This window comes from Neolamprologus brichardi, chromosome 1 (assembly GCF_056152115.1).
Source record: "Neolamprologus brichardi isolate AB-2024 chromosome 1, ASM5615211v1, whole genome shotgun sequence".
NCBI classification, from domain to species: Eukaryota; Metazoa; Chordata; class Actinopteri; order Cichliformes; family Cichlidae; genus Neolamprologus; species Neolamprologus brichardi.
In genome coordinates, this window is record NC_142104.1 from 22,066,364 (window position 1) to 22,085,151 (window position 18,788).

The 18,788-nt window shown below is 37.2% G+C and overlaps 1 protein-coding gene across 3 annotated transcripts; it reads left to right on the top strand.

The window, feature by feature from the left end:
• Positions 1–9,390: 9,390 nt before the first annotated feature.
• spi1b (Spi-1 proto-oncogene b) lies at positions 9,391–17,916 on the top strand. Of its 3 annotated transcripts, none has more exons than XM_006780249.2 (5): positions 9,391–9,757; positions 10,285–10,378; positions 11,652–11,848; positions 14,481–14,631; positions 16,734–17,916. In XM_006780249.2, exons 1-5 carry the CDS (start codon positions 9,716–9,718, stop codon positions 17,045–17,047), a joined length of 798 nt encoding a protein of 265 aa, XP_006780312.1. In that variant the 5' UTR covers positions 9,391–9,715; the 3' UTR covers positions 17,048–17,916. The 3 variants fall into 3 exon arrangements, with proteins under 3 accessions (XP_006780312.1, XP_006780314.1, XP_006780313.1); XM_006780251.2 differs by having other exon boundaries at positions 11,694–11,848; XM_006780250.2 differs by having other exon boundaries at positions 10,288–10,378.
• The last annotated feature ends 872 nt before the right edge of the window (positions 17,917–18,788 follow it).

Consider the following 18,788-nt stretch of genomic DNA (forward strand, 5'->3'; position numbering starts at 1 on the left):
AATGTGCACATTAGAGTTGTTTCTACCATATATGGATCTCTAAGAGGGTCCACTTCCTCATCTTTCCTTCAGTGGAGCTGTTCAAGAAGTTCTCTTTATAAACTGCCTGACCACCAGGTGGTGCATGTGACAGGAGTTTACTTTTTAAATTACAGTGTGACATTTGCCCTGACAGTCAAGAAAATGGCCATTGTATGCTGACAAGATTTTAACTTACGACTGGACGCATGTGGAAACTACTTTTAAAAAACTATAAGAAGTCCTCATTCCCTCCAACTTTAGCATTTTTGCAATGCAGTATCATTGATTCATTCTTAAATCTTTTGATTCTGTAGAATTAGAAAATGTGGAAGAAGCCAGTCTCATGAGTAATGCGTACTATTTATGACAAATCAGTCTTATGAGACATACAATCCATAAAACCCCTTGAACTTAAACACATGCTTTTCTTTTCCTATTTCTTTTTGTGTGCAATGACTTTACACTTGTTTTTCAAAGGTAAAAACATTTCAGTGGGCCGGCTTATCCACCACTGTTTCCCACATTCTGTGTTTCGATCAATTCCTTTAAAAGCAGAATATGGACATGCTGCAGAATGAGCGCTAATATACGTAAATAAAAGGGCTGCGCAAACAGTCTTAACCCCTGTCAAGGGCATGTTGTTGAAGTCAAATTGACAACATGCTCTGAGGTTGTTTTTAACATTTGAAGTCTAACCAGAGTTTAAGTTCTCAGATTTTTAAAAATAACTGTGGCTCTGACAGGCGGACTTAGCAGAGTGAGATGTGAAGATAACAAAAAAAAACATGATTAATGTCCGCACTGAGTCATCCTTGTCTGACTTGAGCAATACATTAAGAAAGAGGAACTTGGTTTTTGGTGGGATAGAGGACCACAACCTTATATGGTTATCTATGGGTTTCTGGGCTTGTATAGCAATGAAGAGTTTCAAAAAGAAGTTAAATTTAAAAGTTGTTAAACTGACCGTGATGGTAGATTAGTCTTGTTGTGCTAAATAGAAAAAAGGCAAAACAGAGGAAAAAAAGTAACTTTCCACTGTGAACGGTTGCGTGTGTTCGTGTGCGTGCATCTGGGTACGTGTGCGCATGTCCGCTTGCCTTGTGATTCACCCTTGTCTAATAATACCCACAGCCAAGTCTAATAGCTGATGCTTGTGGAGTCCAGAGAAAATGAGGAATCAGGAATAAGAAGTGAGAGGCCTGGATGTCCCCTTACACGCTCGTCAAGCGACCGTTCCATGTCATTGTGAAACACATGATGGCCACTGAAACCTCTGGGGACTGTCAGTCAGGAAATGTAGGCCTTCGTTGTGGAGTGTCCACCCACAGAACTTAAATATTCTGTGTGTGTTTTTCCACAATTCTTGAGAAAATTGCAAGTGAAACAGAATGCATTTTGTCCAAAACCCACCCGCTGACACGAATCACAAACCGGGGGGGCCCAGTTTTCTGTAGGCTAATACAACCCTTGCACATAAATGCTGGATTGCTTGCCACTCAGTGATGATGTTTTGTCGGGTGTGGGCTCAGATCACATTGTGCAAAACTGCATTGCATGGCAAAGTGACAGTATCTGATCATAAATCGTGGCTGTAATTAGCCCTGCAAGAGTGTCAGTATACAAAAAAAAAGTCTCACGCGTATATTTCTATTCTTGTAAATAAATATACTTTGCTGTTTTTGCAGATAGCAGGCCATGATGCATGTGCATACACTGTTGATCTTTACACGTTGTCACACCATTAATCGAATTTTGCCAAATTTAACATGCATGCAACAAACACACTTCATTGTTTAAAAAGTTGCTTTGTCTTGTTTACATGGTGACTTCTTCATTGCAATTTGTTTTATGTTAGACATGTGAAATAATGTGTTTAGCCCTTGGTATAACCTGGCAACAGCCTGGTAACAGATGCTTTAAATGCTTCTTGCAATCATTCTGTGAGAACAAGTACAAATCAAAATGCATGTATCTAACTTCACGCTGTCTTTTTTCCTCCTGCCACCCTGCTTTGCCACTGATTTAATTCAAAGGGGAAGCATCTATTGTTTTAGCCATGCCGATTACCATTCAGTTCATATTCTCACAAGACTTCTGTTTAAGCTGTTTTTGTGCTTACATGTATTGCAACCCTTGTCACAGAACTGTAGTGGATAAAATAGACTAAGCTTAAAGCAAAATTGCTTAAAACGCCAATCAAAGGTCACTTCTCTTGTGCCACCTTTCTTTCATTCTTTGCAACAAATATGCATCAAACTGATAAGAAATAATAATAAGACATTTGAAACTAGACTGCTGATGTGGCCGAATGAGTTGAACTCATCAACATTAGGAGTTCGCGCTGGATTCACAGCTGTAACAACTTGTCTTGTAGGAAGTTTGTCACCTTCTTGTTTTAATAGGGAAGAAGAAGAAGGAGAAGAAGAAGAAGCCTTATGGTACCAACCTAAATTGGTAGATTTAAGGAAGTTTTTAGTTCCCCTGCTAATTCAGAGATATATAGAAAGCCTGCATTTTTCAGCCACCTTTGGCAATTTGCTTCCAGTAGTTCAGCAACTCCCGTGTAGAGAATTTACAGCTGGATGCTGTACATCGAGTGATGGTAAGACCCAAGCAGTATTTTTTTTTTTTTTTTTTTTGTTCTCTCTGAGTGAGAATGTGGGCGTTTCTTAACTGATACGAGTTCGCTGTTAGTAATACTTTGTGTTTTTGTACAGGTTTTTAAAAGTGCAGTTTAGAACCAAATATATTCAAGCATTTAACCAACATAGTTCACATTTTATTTCAGTAATTTGGTTTTCTTTATTTGGATGTGTTTAATTTTCAGAAGATTTTAATTTGTTTTGTTAACATTAAATATAAGTGCAGATAGATATTTGTCTGTTTTAAAACTTTACTGTTTGCCTTTTTGCATGTAACGTCACTGTATGTACTCAGAATGCACAATTTTGTACAAGAAATGCATGTGACTGAGTTTGTTTATTTATTTTTATTTATTTTCTTTTTTTTTGTAAGTTGGTTAGTGTTAGAGTGTTAATCTTTAATAAAAGCCCACAGAATATGTTTATATACAAATATTTATGCTTTACTTTCATAGCTTTGATATTTTCTGCTGCACAGAGTTAACCAAAGTTTATATCTACAAGCATCTGCTGTGAAGAAAGTGTAGTCTGCCTGGGGACTTTCTTTTAAGGGTGGGGGTTATAACCTTTTTTTTTTAACTGAATTACTCAACTGGCTCAGAGAAATGGTGAGCGAAGACGATTACGAAATTCGAATACTGCCACAGGAGTTACAGAGTGTGGACATCAACCTGCAGTCATTCTGGTCAAACTGATGTTCTGTGCAGGGGGAGTGCAACACTTCCTGTTGCGACGTACCCTGTATCCTGTTTTCCACAGTCAGTGGTCATGCATGTCATTCCCCTCAGCAAGGCTGTGTGGGCACAACCTCGTGACCATGCGTTGTGAATTTTCTGAAACTGAATCAAGGGAGACTCCACATGTCTGAGAAAAACTCTAAATGTCAGCAGAAAAAAAAAATCTGCAGGCCTACGACGGCACGATGAATTTATGCACATCTGTTAAGAAAAGACTAAAAGTCTAAAATGTGTTTGACTTCAGTGAAGGACTGTATAATCCCTGTGTTTTGCAGTGTTAAGTAAGCTGTAACAGTACCATTTGATAAGCAGCAGATTACTTCCCTCAAAATATTAGTAATACCTTAAAATAAGCACATACAGGCAGTGATGAGAACACTAACACCTCCACACTGCTGGCCTTGACAAGACATGAGGGGCCACACTACGCGACCGTGAATTAAGAGGTGCCAATTTAACTGTTTGCCTACATGTGTGGACTTGCAGATATGTATCTTGTGACTGTATTCAGACTGAAAACTGTGAAGTGCTCAGTTACACCCTGTATTGCGGCCAAACCAGAATGCAGTCCTTGGTCTGAGCTGCTGCAGGTCACAAGTATGTAATTTCACAGTGTGTCACTTACACTTACACTAAAATTTATCAACGCTGAGAGCCTTATTTTATATCTCACTGGACCTGTTTGCCTTAGAATAAGCAGCCTCTATTTAGGTACAAGACATCTCATGCTGCATGCCCTGTTACTGGGTGTACATTTTTAATGTAGCAGCAGGGACAGTGCAGGTATGTTAGCAGAAGTCCTGCTGTTGTGTATGTTGGTTAACGACTGTTATGGAAGTTAATATCTATGGAACTTATTCAATCCACCTCCACTTTTTACTCTTTGATGTTGTTGTTGATGAAATCAGGTAGCTAAAGATTTGCAGTTGGTTTGCCATTGGTTATTCTTATTAATAATAAAATATTATTATTGTTAGCTGACTCAACACCCAGGAAATTAACGAACAAAAGAAAAGTAGGTCAAGTCCCTAGAAAACATGGACGCTCCCAACAAAGGTGGTTCTGTTGACAAAATCTTTTACCGCGAGCTTTTCTTCTACAGTTTTACTCCCAAAGTCCCACACCCACTGATTGTATGGCAGCTTTTAACTAAATCCCCTCAAAGTGCAGGGTGCCACGACTAAAATGTTTTTTTGGATTGAATTGTACAAGAAAATAAAGCAGAAACTCATCGTGCTATGCTAACCATCCACTGACTGCAGCTTTAAATTTACCCTAATTAAGGAAATAATATTGATTCATGTAATTCTCGTTGAGCAAGTGGTAGTAAAACACCCAGAAGTAAAACAGGATTTAAAAGTATTCAAGCAGTGATATGGGACTTTTTAACAAAGCTACTGAAGGAAGAAGGACTATTAGGAATGAATTACCATGAATGGACCAGCCTCTTTAATATTTACATTCAAAAAGGAGGTTCATTTGCATTCAGCATTAGTAAAATATACAAATGAATTAATGATATTGAAACTTAGGCAGCTGCCTTGTATTTTGATGCGGAGTCGAGGTTAATGCCTTGCTCAGTAACCCTTAAATGTCATTAAGAGTGGGTACAAACTGTACAAACACGTACATTGCTGCAGATGGAAGAGTAAATATGGAGCCCTGTGAGTACCTTTAATTTATACTATTCCAGTCTGCTTAGATTTTTTCATGGTCATTATTTTTTTTCACATCTGCAACGTGGGAGTATCTGTGACAACGGAGATAAGTACAAACAACTTTGGCACAGCGATCACGCTGAAACTGGACATTAGGAGCACCTGTTTGAAGAGCAGCTGTGCTGAGCCTCGTCATGTTTTAGCAAAATGTCTGCCAGTGGTATAACAGAGCCCTAAGAAATAAACGCATGCACACAGTGTTGAGTAAAGGGATACTTTTCCAAAGGTTGCAAAGAGGTTTTTAGACTGTATTACAGTTCACAGATGTACCTAATAAAGTGACCTCTGACTGTATTTCAGCAAGAGGTTAGTCAAAGTCACTGTAAAATCATACACACATGACAAATGGAAGGCTTTCAGAGAAACACCGTGTTGCATGTGATGTGTTGTGGTAATGGTTTTTATGTTGTGTTTTTGATGTTGCAACCTATCTGCATGATGTTGGAATAAAAATAAAAATAAAGGTTTTACTGAACACTGAATAAGTTGTCAGTATTTCTTTCTTAAAGCAATATGACTACTGAGTTTGTGACTGTACTTGCAATAAGTTTCAAAGCTGTGTGGAAACTAGTTTGTTTTCAGCCATCTGTTTACTGCAGATGTTTCTGTTACTGCAGTTTCTGTTATGTTGCACAATGCGAATTACGTGTCAACGGTCAGCTTTGTTTTGTTATTTACGCCGGCATTGCCACTCTTTTAATAATACCTTTATATGCCTGATGCCTGTCTTTTTATAAACTGCATAGAAGGGCCTCATCTGGAGCTGGCCTGCATTAAACCTGCTGAACCGACCAGAAAATAGCACGCAAATAAAAATAAAAATGCAGCAGAGAGGTGACCGGCTCTTATCGAGACCTGGACCATCCGGACCGTATGACACGTAAAAGGATTCATTTAAAGTCAGCCTTCAAGGAACTGAATCTGAAACAAGAGTTCCCAGTTCCTCATTTAATAGTATAATACTGCTGTTGTGCATGTAATGTACTTCATCACTCAGGCCACAAGGAAAACAAACTAACACTATAAAACCAAAAAGAAGAGACGATTAAAACACTGACGTCGAGTGCAGTTTTAAAAACTTTGATTGTATGCTCATGTATAAAAACATTAAATGTTAATCTGGTTTTTCTGTCTTTACCTACTTTGGACACAGTGTTGATGCAATTGTTACGACAGAAATGAAACCACAGACTGAAAATGCAGTTTTATGTTACACTTAAGCAAGTTCAACAGGGATAGTTTGACTTGTTTTTTTAGTCAGCATGTTCACACTCACTCGGCACAGTACTGCATTTTATTTACTGCATTACATATATTAGAGTGCTGATAAAATCAGAGACAAGCATGACACATTTTAATTCCTTTTAAGGTTCCTATGCTGGAACCTGCTTGTCACATAATTGGGAATATCAGGTCACTTTACCTGTGAGGATTGTTAGGTTTATTTTAATTGGTCACCAAAACATTTAACATGGCTCTCTGATTCAAGATGGTGTTGCTAAAACAAAACAAAACAAAACAAAAAAACCCATAATGTAGTACAATTACTCACAGTATTTGAGTATTTCAATCTTTTGCAATATTGTACTTCTCTGTAGCAGTTCAGAGGAAAACACTGTAAACTTTTATTAAAGCTCAAGTCACTGATTATGCCTGTAGTACAAACTACTACAAATAAACTTGCCTCTTTGCCAGTTACAGCATTAAAATGAAGAACAATTTTGCATTAATAATTATCGTAAAATAATACGATGGGATTTTTAAATATACATTGATGGTGAATCTACAAATACAACATTTCTTTGGTATTTGTTCTGTGTACCAATACAACTTTTACAAAAGTAACACATTAAAGTATTTCTCTCACCTTTGAAAATGTTGACAGATAACTTCTGTTATGAAATGTTGTATTCATATTATTATATTTTTTATGATATGGAACACATAATGGAGTAATCTTAACTCTTATCTTATATTTAAATGATCATATTTGAGTTAGCTTAAATGGACGTTGAATGTTATGCCAAAAATGGTCATTATGTTGCTTAGTGAGGGGGGGGGGGGGGGGGGGGGAAGAACCAAACATTATCTTTTGGCGTCACTGAAAATAGTTGTGATAGAAATAGTTCCGGTCTTGCTGCAGCTCACTCTGTGTATTAATACTCCTGGAAAATGCTACTGTACATATGGTTGGTTCAGCTCAGGCAGCTGTGATTCAGAGGGGGGCTGGTTTGGGGGTAGGCCTCCGTCTGTGTGTTTTTAACAGCTCCCTAAAGTGAGACAATTATGATCCCTCATCAGCTTAAGGGGAAAGCAGGTCACAAGGATTAAAAGCATTTAAATTTACAAAAGACCCTGAGGTGGCACTATTTCTGTGACGGACTGTAACATGCCAGCTTCCATAAAGAGATAAATGCATATCTGCGCTCCGTATGACTAATAGTGTGCATTTGCTATGATGTCTATGTGCATGTGTGTCGCATGTGTGTTATTTTAAAATGAAGTTTGACCGACTGATCGATGTATAGCTGAAATCTCTGAATCTGTGTGACCCATGTTCGAAGATGAAGATAAACTCGGTGTTTTGATCATATGCCGGACTTTATTTTCAGCACAATGCCTTATCACAATACTGCATTCTTCCTCTTAAGCAGGCAGGTCTAACAATATGCACTCAGATTTATGCTACACTGTTACTGTATTATTTATCAGTTATTTCAACATCTGGGAAATACGCATTTATTTTCAGATGTTACAGTTGACATGATATGTTTCGAAACTGGCAACCAATGCAGCTACAACACTCAGCCACAACATTAAAACCACTGACAGGTGAGGTGAATAAAATCATCCTGTTACATCTCAATATTTTTGGGCCCTTGGAATCATGAGGATGAGACTCTGACATGTACCATCCACCTAAAGGTAAAGAAAAGGCTGACCATTGCCATGACAGACCTGGGAGGCAGCGGCAATAAGCCTGCCATACTGCAAAAAAAATGCTCTACAACTTCAGAGAATACTCCAGATTGATATCTAGATGGGAATCTGTGGGATGTGCTGGAACAAACCTGATTCACTGAGGACCCACATCTCAATGCTCACGACCGAAAGGATCCACCGTCATCTCACTGCATGCCAAGAGAAGAGGTCAAAGCTGTTCTGTTAGGGTGAAAGCGAGCTACACATTAATAATCAGGTGGGGTTTTTTTTAATGTACATATATATATATATATATATATATATATATATATATATATATATATATATACATACATACATATATATATTTGGTCGATAATCTAACATCTAAATTTGATGGCAGCCCAATGTCTTCCTAAACATTGAACATGTTGGCCAAAAACATTAGTTTAATATATGGCATAACAATGCATTACTGAATTAAAAACAAACAGGTGTTTTCTCAGTTTCATAGACTGTCATTACTGTTTGGCAACAGAGGTACTCACTTCCCCCTCAGGAATTATTCCAACCGTATCTTCTCTGTGTGATAATCACAATCTCCATTTACCTCGATGAGGTTACAGCACAGACACTGTACCTTCATCTTATCTCACAGCTGTGCATTGCATGTGTGTGTGTGTTGTGTGTGGGGGCCACATTTTCCTCAGCAAGTCACTGTTTACATGACCAAAACAAATATAGTAGTCATTTTGCTACAAAGCACTCCTTCAGTCTCTCGGTTTCAGGTCCGCAGTCAGGATCCAGGCACATGGTTGCCATTTACATACTAAACATAGCAAGGTTGGTAAAATAGCATGGAATTTTTACTTGAGCCCTTGGGACAAAGCAGCTGAGCATTTATAAGCACCATATAGCCATGTAATACATGCTTTATAACATGTTGTTGTCTATTTGTAAACTGCAAGGGATAGTTGACATCATTTCAAGGGTTGATTTTAAAGCTTAAAAACAAAACATGATGTAGGAATTGTGAAAAAAATATCAATGTTTATTTTAAATCTGCATGATTTAAAAATGCATTATAATGTGCAGAAAGGTAAATGTTTATATATACTAGTTCATCTGCTTAAATATGACACGTTGTAAAAGCGCAGACATTGACAAAGAGCACAAACAACAACACGTTAAACTCTTGCAAACACTGTTGCCCACATTTATCACCTCACACACTTGATGGGGGGAGAAACTGACAGTGAGGAAAGCCCTCGATGATGATTGGCTACCAAGGCATGGGACAGCATATAGACCCTGATAAATGTGAAGTTTCATGGTCTCCCCTGACAAATCATCAAATGGCCAGGAACCTTTTGCAGACACACTCTATTGCTCCCACCCACACTAAATTTACAGAAGTCAAAAGTTCCTTTTTCATTTTACAGTTAAACAGTGGGCCTTGTTTATTTAATTTTATCTGATGCAGTTGAAAGGCCTGTTTGAGCAGTTAGTGTTATAAGCTTGTGCTATACAATAAGAGAGGGAGACATTTTTTGGTTTTCGTTGACTGAGAGGAAATTTTGAAACATTGTGCAATGGTGCCGCAAAAGTTTTGAAAGGTTGAGAGAGCATTTTACCAGCAAAGCATCTGAGAGTCGGTCCTGGATAAGAGGTATCCATGTTCCATCCATACAGAATGGAGAGCTATCTCATTCAGCCTGTAAGTATAATTTCTTTTATTACAAATATCTAAACTCTGAGGAGACTTTCTAGCTTTTGAAACTTAAACAGAGCTGACAGACTAGTTCTTTTTTACCGCAGGACTAAACAGAGAAACGCTCTTAAGAATGGATGACATACATTTTTTTTAAAAAAATTAGATGAATTAATGTGGTTTCTACTACAATTTGAATACAGGGCTTACAAACTCTAAGAGTGTATTATACGATGAGGTACATGAAATTGAAACTCAAAAGTTCTGAGAGTTTCAGAACTGTAGGACAAAGAAGAGAAAAGAAATCGTCATTATTCTAACATGACGATTTCATAACACTTGAAGCTAATTTAAATGTGTATACATTTACAGGCGACTTAAACGGGTGTTTAAAATGTTACAAATAATTTACAAATCCATTGGATAAAATTCAGATAAGGAATATATTTTCTGCATAGTCCACATACACCATTGACTTAAAGCTTTTCATTCATGATATATACATTTTGTTGTTGTTGCTTTTGTTGTTCCAGCAGCACACAGATGACATTTACGACCCTGAGATCTACAGACATCAAATTCCAGAATATTCATATCCATATGTCCTAGATCCAGAAAGCCAGGCAGGTGAGTTTTACTTCAGCGTTGATTTTTTCTAATCCTTTTACTGTTTAAAGAAATTAAATGTAAATTAATAATGAAAAAAAGTTTGGACTGTGAAAATCCACTCGGTGATATTTAAATGTATATAATTTTAAAATAAAAAACAAAGCATGGAGATTGTATTTAAAAATACTGATGTCATTAACTAAACTGTATTTTTAAATATATAAAAAGATTGATATTAAACATAATTTAGTCATCCTTCAAAAAAAAATTTTGGCCATGGCTTAATGTGGTAACGCAGACTTTTCTGGTTTGTTGTACATAAAAAGACTGCAGTGTGTGCAGCTGGAGCACACTGGAACACAGGAAACAGATGCCATTTCTTTTTTGCCGCTATAACTACAGACATAGAACAACTTTCGCCCCATGGGGTTTTGTTAATATAAGAAAGGTGCTTTACTTTCTCTTGTAATCAACTGTTTTGAATGTTGCACTAAAACAAGTTGAAACTGGGCTGGCTGTGAAGGCATCACTTGTCATTTTGATGTGCTCTAACCTGGCGTCGAAAGATGTCAAATCTTTATCTACACCCAGAAATGTTTAAATTAATATATACCGATCAAGGTAATAGATATTAATTACTGTTGTAGTGCTAGAGTTGACGTGGGACATGCCTTTTTAACTATTTTTGTTTATTAGTGATAAGACTGCACTTTGCATTTAAAATGTTTGCATATTTGCAGTGTTAACACTTAAAAAAAACTTGTACTTTTCAAGCTAGCTTATCTATCTTTTGTTTTTGTTTTTTTCTAACTAAATAAGTTTTAAAAATAAAACAACTAGGGAAAATTTGTAAAAAAGAAAATTGCAAATTAAAGACAGTCAGTGGCTGTGGTAATAGTGCTAGTGTGGCAACAAACAGGAAAGAGCTTCATGCTGAATTCTCTTTTATTCTCGTCATTTCACACTGTTGATGCAAACTCAGGCACTTTCAGAAAGCCAGTTTTTGCCAAGTCCACTTGTTGTTTGTTTAATTTCTTTAAATATCTCCAAATATGGATTTTCACAGAAATACATTGTGGCTTTTATTATGTCTCCACTGTCATTTGTGCATTTGTACAGACATTTTTCCGAGTTTAGATTTGTCTAAAAATCAGTCTGATTGGGTTTAATTTCTTTCCATTTTTTGTAATTTCACATGTTACAAATTCTGTGGTAGCAAAATAGTTATTACTGTACAAAAAGAAGAGAAAAGGTTGTGGCCATTATGCTGTTTTTCACCATCTCTATTTAGAACACTGGGACTACCATGCTCACCCTCATGTGCACCCTGCAGAGTTTGAAAACCTCCAAGAGAGCAACTTCACAGAGCTCCAGAATGTGCAGGCTCTCCACCCATCTGGGCTCTTACGACATGACACTCTACGATACGAAGCTGAAAACCTGCTTGATCCAAATCTTGCGGCTCATTCCCATGTGTTACAGCAACCAGTAAGTCCTCAAACCCACAAAACACAAGCAGTCATTAGTAGTCAGAGGCTAAAACGACAGTGATGCTGACTACTAAAGGGAATAATTAAGTACAAATGAAACTGTTAAAAAGCTGCCAGCAAGCTTTAAACTGTTGGTCTGCAGTGTGCATACTTTAAACTAAGGCTTTCAGTGCATCATCATCAACTCCTCTAAATGAGTTATTTGAAATCAAACATTTACCCACCAGTGAGTATGATAACACATTAAACTATGATGTTTTTTTTTTTAATCTATTTAAAGCCACTGACATTTACACTATTCAACTGTGCAAGTATGAAGCATAACTATACTCTGCTCTCTGTGGTGGAGTGGAAAAAGCATTCACTAGAAACTGATATCTGTCAGCTGATTGACACATAAGCCGATTTTGCTACAGTGCATCATATATTTTTAGTTCTATGCAGACATCTTCAGAATCTACATATTTTGAGGCTGTTATTGAAATCACAGAGAAGATTTCGGGAGCTTGAGGCCCTTTAAGGTCCTGTTACAAAAATCAGGAAGTGAATCTTTTGAGTTACAAGAAACACTTTTATTTTAGTGCTTTTTTCTTCTTTCTTCCCAGTGTTAAAGGAAAAATTACTTTGAATAGGCTCTGTAGACTCAGCTAAACTCAAAGTCACATCTGCATGCTTCAAACCTCCAGTTATGAACCAGTGAACTAGAACAGAGATCTCTGGTTTTGGAAAACAGTACGTCTAACCGCTTCAGCGTCGTCAGTTTCAAACCCCATACTTTTGTTGCCTACCTCAGTATGAACTTGTGTTATGCAAGCGTGTGCGTGTGTGCCTGTTTTCTTGTATATTCACATGTTTCAAAGGAGAAAAACCCCACAAAGATTCTACATACAATCTTCAGCACATGTGAGATCATGTGCATCACAATAAAAAGGACTTGCTTTGATGAAGATCACAGACTTTCCCCAAATCTTACCATGTATGTACCATGTATAGTGACATTTTTGGCTACACGCAAAGTTCATGTTCCCTATTTTAGGTGATGTTAAGTCCAGAGATGTCATAACAATAAACATTTCACTCAGTAGTGTGAAGACGTAAAGTCCTGAAACAAGCAGATACAGCTGACGTGTAGTGTAGATTTTTCATGTTCTAAAACATCTTTTGATTAACCTTAAACTTCACCAAAATACTCACCTCATAAAGAGCAACTTGTGCTTTTGCTGTTAGCAATCACACAAAAAAAAACCCTCACAGAGCATGTGTGCCTATAGGTCACATGACGGTTTTCACTTGTTAGCGAGTGAAATTTCCCTTTTAAAAAAACATCTGCCATTTTTTACGAGATGAAAATGTTTGTGTGCTTGGAAAAAAAAAGAGACAGAGTGAGATAAGGTGTTGATACAGAAATTTAAATGTAACAGGAAAGTACAATGTGAAAACCACTGTTCACACATGGAAATTCACATGTAGGTATCCGTACCAACCGTTGCCTCAAAAGATGCTATGAATACATTGACAGCTATTGCCTGTCACACGCACAGGAGCATCCACACATCACAGCTCATGCAGAGAGAAACTTTGTTTTACGCTTTCACTTGCAGTGAGAACATCTTAGTGGAAACCCACACTTCACTGTACGTGTTTGATAGAGAGTACAGTACAAAAGCACCCAACGACCATAGCGAATAGCTGTGCAATGAATTATACTTTTGCCAAGCTTATACATCGGCATTGTGAAGAGGACGATTCTACTGTTGCAGTGAAATGCTATACTGTTAAAAGTGTAATATGTTGTGGTCTTGCAGCACTACCCACTCAGGACCTCAGTTTTCATACTTAGCCATAGCTGTCGGATGGCTTTAGATTTCACGGGCGTTTCTGATAAAGTGATCACAGAGTGCATTTTAGAGTGGCACCATCATCTCTGTCTGCACTTTATATTGGTATCGTAGTTTAAAACTTTCCAAAAGTCTTTAGCTGTCAAACATGATGGCTTAAAAATGATATTATAACTAAACCCATGCACACATACATACATGAAATAGATAAATAGATGCATACATACTTAAATAAATAAAACGTGTGAAACTGTGTCTGAAAAAACAAGATAAGGGCTAAATACCATACTTGAAAAAATGTTACATTGCAAGGAAAATTTCTTTTCTCAATTAAAACGGCAGACCTCTTAGGAAATTAAGTACAGCTACAAATACAAATTAAAAGATGGATTACATCATTAAGTTCTGTAGCCCTTGGTAGTTGGATTGGGCCACTCTGAACATGGCAGTATCTAAATGTCACATTTAGTTACAGCGGAGTTTAGTTGAACTGCTTTACAAACTGCTCTTTATTGCATCAGCTTGTAGAAAGTACTGTACTGTATACTTTTTTTTTTTTACCAATAAATGCTAAGTGCAATTTTGCGTTCTTTAGCCATCTTTGGTGCTAATCATTGTTTAATATCATTCACAAGAAGAAGCTCTTTTCTATGAAATGATACATCATTATTTCATTATTATTATTGTTTCACTTCAACTCAGGGGAAACCTGGAGATGAAAATAATTTAATAGATAGTCTACAAGTTAAATCATTGCAAACATTTTATTTAAAACTAACTTTGATTGAACAGGTAACGTTCTTCCCTCGGACCTTGTATCCACCGCATATATCCCAGCGCAGCTCTGATGAAGAGGACCATGGGGCACGAAGTCCGCCACTGGAGGTGTCTGATGAGGAGTGCTTGAGAGATCGAGTTTCTTATATCCCAACAGGAGAGCTGGGTAAGGAACTAGATTTGCTGTACTCAGTCTGTGCCAGTTAGCATGGATACTTTAGGAAGCACCAACTGTTCTGCCCGTGTTCACATTCATAGTCTCACTCTTAAGATTCTCAGGTCGTTGTATATCTAGGAGTTCTACGTCAATACTCTTTCTTTAGGTTCTTGAGTCCTGGAAACTAAAGGAACTTTCTATAATATCTGATCTGTATAAACACCATGTGGACGTGGTCCAAGTTCCTCCATGAATGCGTTGACCAAGACAAGGGGCATGTTCATTTGTTGTGTTTTAGGTCATGCATGAATCAGAGGTGCTTCAAGAGTCTCTGTCTGACTTACGGATGAGTTTTCCTTTCTGTGCACTTGGGTAGTAGACATTTGTCAATAAGACATGTCAGCTTTGTGTTCTGCTGACAACTTAAATTGCGCTTTTAGGATCAGCTACACGTTGCACAACAACTGCTGGTCTTGCATCTTCTCCGGAAATTGGCCACAAAAAGACAGGGAGGCTTTTTTTCTGTTATGAATTATCATGAATTTGGTCTCCAAGAATGGAATTCAGTTCAACTCATTCACCCGTCCACCAATCCTGTCACAGCTGTCACTAGGCAAGAGGTGGGGTACTCTGAAAACAGGTCAATTCAGTTCCGTTCGGTTAATAGCAAAAGTTTCTGTCTCTCTACACTGGATTTTGGAAAACATGCAGTCTGTAGAGTGGGAAAGCTTGCTACCTCGCTGGCCTTCCAATGAGGTATCTACAGAGATCGGTCAGTCTTTGGGGCATTTTTTTCTGCTGTGACCAAGTTCTGTATAAAAGTGGTAGACAGCAGCATGTTTGTTGAATAGACATTTTTTCCAACACAGCAGGATTGACTCACACACCAGAGCCAGAGTCTCAGTGTCAGTGGACGTTCTGGATCATGTCCAACTCCTTTCACAGTTGACCATTGTTCTCTAGCTTAACCAAAAGTAGTGTGCACTTCCTCTTTTATATTATTTAGGATGTGACAGAACCTGAATAGTGTCTGGTGCCCAGTGTCAGTAGTACCTGTAGTCAAGTGGCTTATGCTTTATGCAGTGTTTTGTTTTGTTTTGGGGATTTTTTTTCTTTTAAACCAAGCACCGAGGTGAGGATTTCAGTGGAAGTGCATGTGCGTCATACTAAACTGGTACCATGTAAAATGCTTCTTTTTTTTTTCCCCATCGGCTTTACAGAGTTCCTTTAGTATTGGATTGTGTATGAGTGGAAGTGAAAGGAGAAAAAAAACAAAACGCCATATTTCTCTGACTATAGAGACATTTTGTCCAAGGAGTAAATAGTTTGGTCGCATGTGTAACTGTCACCTACACTCCCGATCAGATGGCTGTAAATAGAACTCTTTTAAACTATAAATTCGATTTTTATTTAATTATTTTGTTAACAAATTAGTCACAATAATCTTATATCTTATACAAGATTTTTAAATGTCTCAAAAAACTACAGTATGACGATATTAGAAAAAGATATGTTTTGTGTTCCCATATAACATACAGCATAAACAGTGTCTTTATCTTGCTTTTGATGTGTACAGGAGTCAGTTGTCCTCAGTTTTGTTGTATGGCTACAGGCAGCCATGTGTAAAGTGATATAAATTAACGAACGACCTCCTGCATCATTAATGTGAGATCTAAGCATTGGTTAACCTACTTCAGATACAGTTAACTGTGCGTCAAGCTAGGTTCATTTCATTACAACAGAATGATTGTGTAAAAAATATGATGATTCATGGACGGTTATATCTGCAGGAAAAACATTTTCCATTGCTTCTAAGAACTTAAAAGCGTTTTAGTGCAAAGTCATTGCAGTGTCCTGTACGCCGTGTAACGTTGACGCACATAAAACAGATATTGTAAAATCAACTACTGCTCTGCTGAAACAATTTTAGTTCTAATTTTCTCACTGACCGATCTTTGACTTTGTGTAATTTGTATAAAGTTATACATTTCTTTATTTAATTTTTTATGATTTATATTCACATATATATATAAAAGATTTTCTAAAATGTAAGTAAAACAAAAAAATTATAATATGTCACTTCTAATGATGCAACTCTCTTGTTTCCAAAGGTAATAAAAAGAAGATCCGCTTGTACCAGTTTCTGTTGGACCTTTTAAGGAACGGCGACATGAAGGACAGTATCTGGTGGGTGGACAGAGATAAAGGGACATTCCAGTTTTCTTCCAAACACAAGGAGGCTCTCGCACACCGCTGGGGAATCCAGAAGGGAAACCGCAAGAAAATGACCTACCAGAAGATGGCTCGTGCTCTGCGCAACTATGGCAAAACCGGAGAGGTGAAAAAGATCAAAAAGAAGCTGACGTACCAGTTTAGTGATGAGGTGCTGGGCAAGAGTCATCTAGACAGAAAAGCATACATATAGGCAGGAGGAATGCTCAAATACTAGCACTGAATAATGAAAAGTATAGATTTAATCAGTCTTCCTGATGAGTACTGCTGCACAGTGTGACCGAGTCTTTGAAGGTACTAGTAAATGCAGCATAAAGCTATGGACCACAATCTTCCTTCTAAGACATGCTGGGGGACCGTTTAATAAGTACAGAAGAATCACCATAGAAAGCTCAGTTTGGCTTGTCTGTCTGAAATATTTGGAAGACAAAATATTCCAAATGATCACAATGAAAATAAAGTCAGTGCCAAACACGTTACATTATGTGTAACACGCTGTTTGTAAATGTGTATAGAGATTTGTGAATGAGTACTTTTGAAAAGCTGTTATTGCTGGTGTTCCTTGTTGAGGTGGCCAGAGTTGGAAGTAAAAGTCATGTGATACCATGATTTAGAGAGACCTTTGATACACACACCTAACAGACAAAGTCGATATCAGGAACTAGAAAGAATTCCTGATTACAACTACCCTTGGGCCATTTTAGTCAAAATAGCTTTAAAGTGTGCAGTTTATTACCGATTAAAGTTTATTTCAAGCTTAAAGTAATACAGTTTAATGACTTTAGCTCAGTCTCTCAAAAACTGCAGGCAAGTCTTGTCTGACACCTAACTCTTGTGAATGAAATACAGACAAACAACATGTACAAAACAACCATAAATTTGAACTTCACCTCTGAAACCACAAAACCACTACCAGCCACGGGGAACAATCATCTACGATCATCAAACTCTACAACATCATTTTCAAACACATTCATAAATCTTTGTTCTAAATTTTTCTTGTAGAATTTCTTTTTTGTCATTTTGGTTTATTGTGTCTTTTTGATAGAAAGTATAATAGTTTTCCTGTGTACGCAACAGAAATATGAAAAAAAAAATACATAGTTTTTACATTAAGACTTTAAATCCATGGGTAACATGGGTAATTGACTGCTTCTTTTCAAACGTACCAAAGTCAGTCAGATGAACTTAATGATAAACATTGCTTTTCTGAAATGTAAAAGCAAGCTGGGATTATTGTTTTTCAGGTATTTGGAATCTGGAGCAATGTGTTCCAGCAGGTTACATCTGCTTTTGTTTTGTAGCTTCATATTAAATGTACAAGCAGCAGCTGTATGACTCTTTTCTTCGAACTCCTGGTATGAGAGGGATTTGACTTGTTCGCTGCCTGTTTAAAAGCATTAAGGAAAAGAAACAGAGCCCTCTCTTGGGTGGGGTGGATGTAGGCATGTTGACATCCCCTATGCAGTTTTAAGTGGGGGTGCACACATACATGGTAGACGTTTATATTCTGTTTGGAAACATCTGATATATTTTCAAAACTAAATTCTGCTTCATGTCATTCAACCACAGCAATGACATTCAACTTCTTTGTCATGTTGAACATGTACAAGTTCTCTTGTAATGTTTTTACTACTGTTTGTATATATTTAAACTGGATTTTTTTAAAAATATATTTAAAACAGAATATTAGGTTTCATATCATGGTTTAGAAGACCGTATATGAAACGCTGTATGTTACAATTACAAATCGCATGTACAAAGTTAATAAATTGTCTGTCACCTTATCTGTATTGTGCTTCTTGCAAAGATAATTGTGATGTGATTTGGGCAAACACTGGAGATAAAACACAAAGAAGAAGAAACGCAAAGTCTATATAAAGTTGAATTGTGTTAGACACACAGATTAAGTGACATCTCTCATTACAACTGAA

What these genes read in the sequence shown, in the direction of transcription:
- spi1b (XM_006780249.2), top strand. Translation starts at nt 9,716, where the DNA reads ATGTTCCATCCATACAGAATGGAGAGCTATCTCATTCAGCCT. An exon ending in CCCATGTGTTACAGCAACCA is followed by an intron (nt 11,849 to 14,480) that starts GTAAGTCCTCAA and finishes TTGATTGAACAG; the next exon opens with GTAACGTTCTTCCCTCGGAC. An exon ending in TATCCCAACAGGAGAGCTGG is followed by an intron (nt 14,632 to 16,733) that starts GTAAGGAACTAG and finishes TTGTTTCCAAAG; the next exon opens with GTAATAAAAAGAAGATCCGC.